The sequence below is a fragment of the Tupaia chinensis genome, unplaced genomic scaffold (assembly GCF_000334495.1).
Source record: "Tupaia chinensis unplaced genomic scaffold, TupChi_1.0 Scaffold000375_1, whole genome shotgun sequence".
Classification (NCBI taxonomy): Eukaryota; Metazoa; Chordata; class Mammalia; order Scandentia; family Tupaiidae; genus Tupaia; species Tupaia belangeri.
The window spans coordinates 159,405-160,739 of NW_006159873.1; the positions used below are offsets into that span (position 1 = coordinate 159,405).

A 1,335-nucleotide genomic window follows, 5' to 3' on the forward strand; every position below is an offset into this window, starting at 1 on the left:
GCCTCCAAACCACTGGTCTCCAGCCAATTTAGTCAATTTTGTGATTTTGAAAACATTCTGAGCCCATATTATCTTTTTATTTCCATTTGTTTGGTTTCAGTAAATATGATCTTGTTCTACTATAATTAATATACAAATATGTATTAGTCCACTTCATATTATTAATTCACTTTTATATTAGTTAATATATTGTATTAATATATTTAATTTTAAGAATCAAAATGCATGAAAGCAAATGTTCTAAAATTTGTACACTCTTAATCACCTTTTACTGTACTCCAAGTTGGATTCACCCAAATCTGAAGAGTATTGCTAGATTACAACCAAATTCTATCAAAAAGAAAACAGAGCTAAGCAATTGATTTGGATCTAGGTTCAGAAATCTTACCAATTGCCTGGCTAGAACAAGGGTTCAAGGGTTCTGGCCCCTAATCAAATTCCCCACATTGAACACCACGCCTCGCAGGGCGGCCTTCATGTCTTTGTTCCGCAGACTGTAGATGACCGGGTTCAGGGTGGGGGGCACCACCGTGTAGAACACAGACAGGAGCAGGTCCAAAGCTGAGGGAGAATTGGAGATCGGTTTCATGTAGGCGATGCTACCAGACACCATAAAGAGCGTTACCACCATGAGGTGTGGAAGGCAGGTAGAAAACGTCCTTGATCTGCCTTCCTTGGATGGAATCCTCATAATGGTAGAAAAAATGTATGCATATGAGAGGGTAATTGAAACAAAGCAAATTACCACAAGACTTGTAATGAAAACCATGACTCCAATCTCAACGACGATTACCTTGGAGTCTAAGAGGCTTAGAAGCTGTGAAATATCACAGAAAAACTGATGCACTCTATTGGACCCACAGAACGGTAAGGAGAAGGTTGCTCCCACATGCATGAGCCCACAGATCACCCCGCTGAGCCAGGACACCGCCATCATCGTCAGACAGGCACCTTGGCTCATGATGGCCTCGTAGTGCAGGGGTTGGCAGATGGCCACGTAGCGGTCATAGGACATCACCGTCAGAATTGCTATCTCAGTAGATGCCAAGTCAATAAAAAAGAAGACTTGCAGAGCACATCCTAAGAGAGAAATGGAGGCATCGTGAGTCAAGGAGCTGATGACAGATTTGGGAACCGTGACAGAGATGTAGCAAAAATCTAAGAAAGACAAGTTTCTCAAAAAAAAATACATCGGGGTTTGGAGGTGAACATCCAAAGTGGTAAGTATGACGATTAGGAGGTTCCCCATGAGCGCTGCCAGGTAAACCAGCAGGAACAGGACAGCATGAACGATCTGAACCTCCCAGGAATCCGAAAATCCCACAAGGAGAAATT

General features: G+C 42.4%; 1 protein-coding gene across 1 annotated transcript; it reads right to left on the reverse strand.

Moving 5' to 3' along the window:
- Window positions 1-412: 412 nt before the first annotated feature.
- LOC102495877 (putative olfactory receptor 14L1) lies at window positions 413-1,321 on the reverse strand (the record flags this gene model as incomplete). The annotated part of the gene is made up of 1 exon (XM_006153458.2): window positions 413-1,321. A coding segment is annotated over one exon (909 nt), but the record flags the coding sequence as incomplete, so codon positions are not given.
- Between the last annotated feature and the right edge of the window lie 14 nt (window positions 1,322-1,335).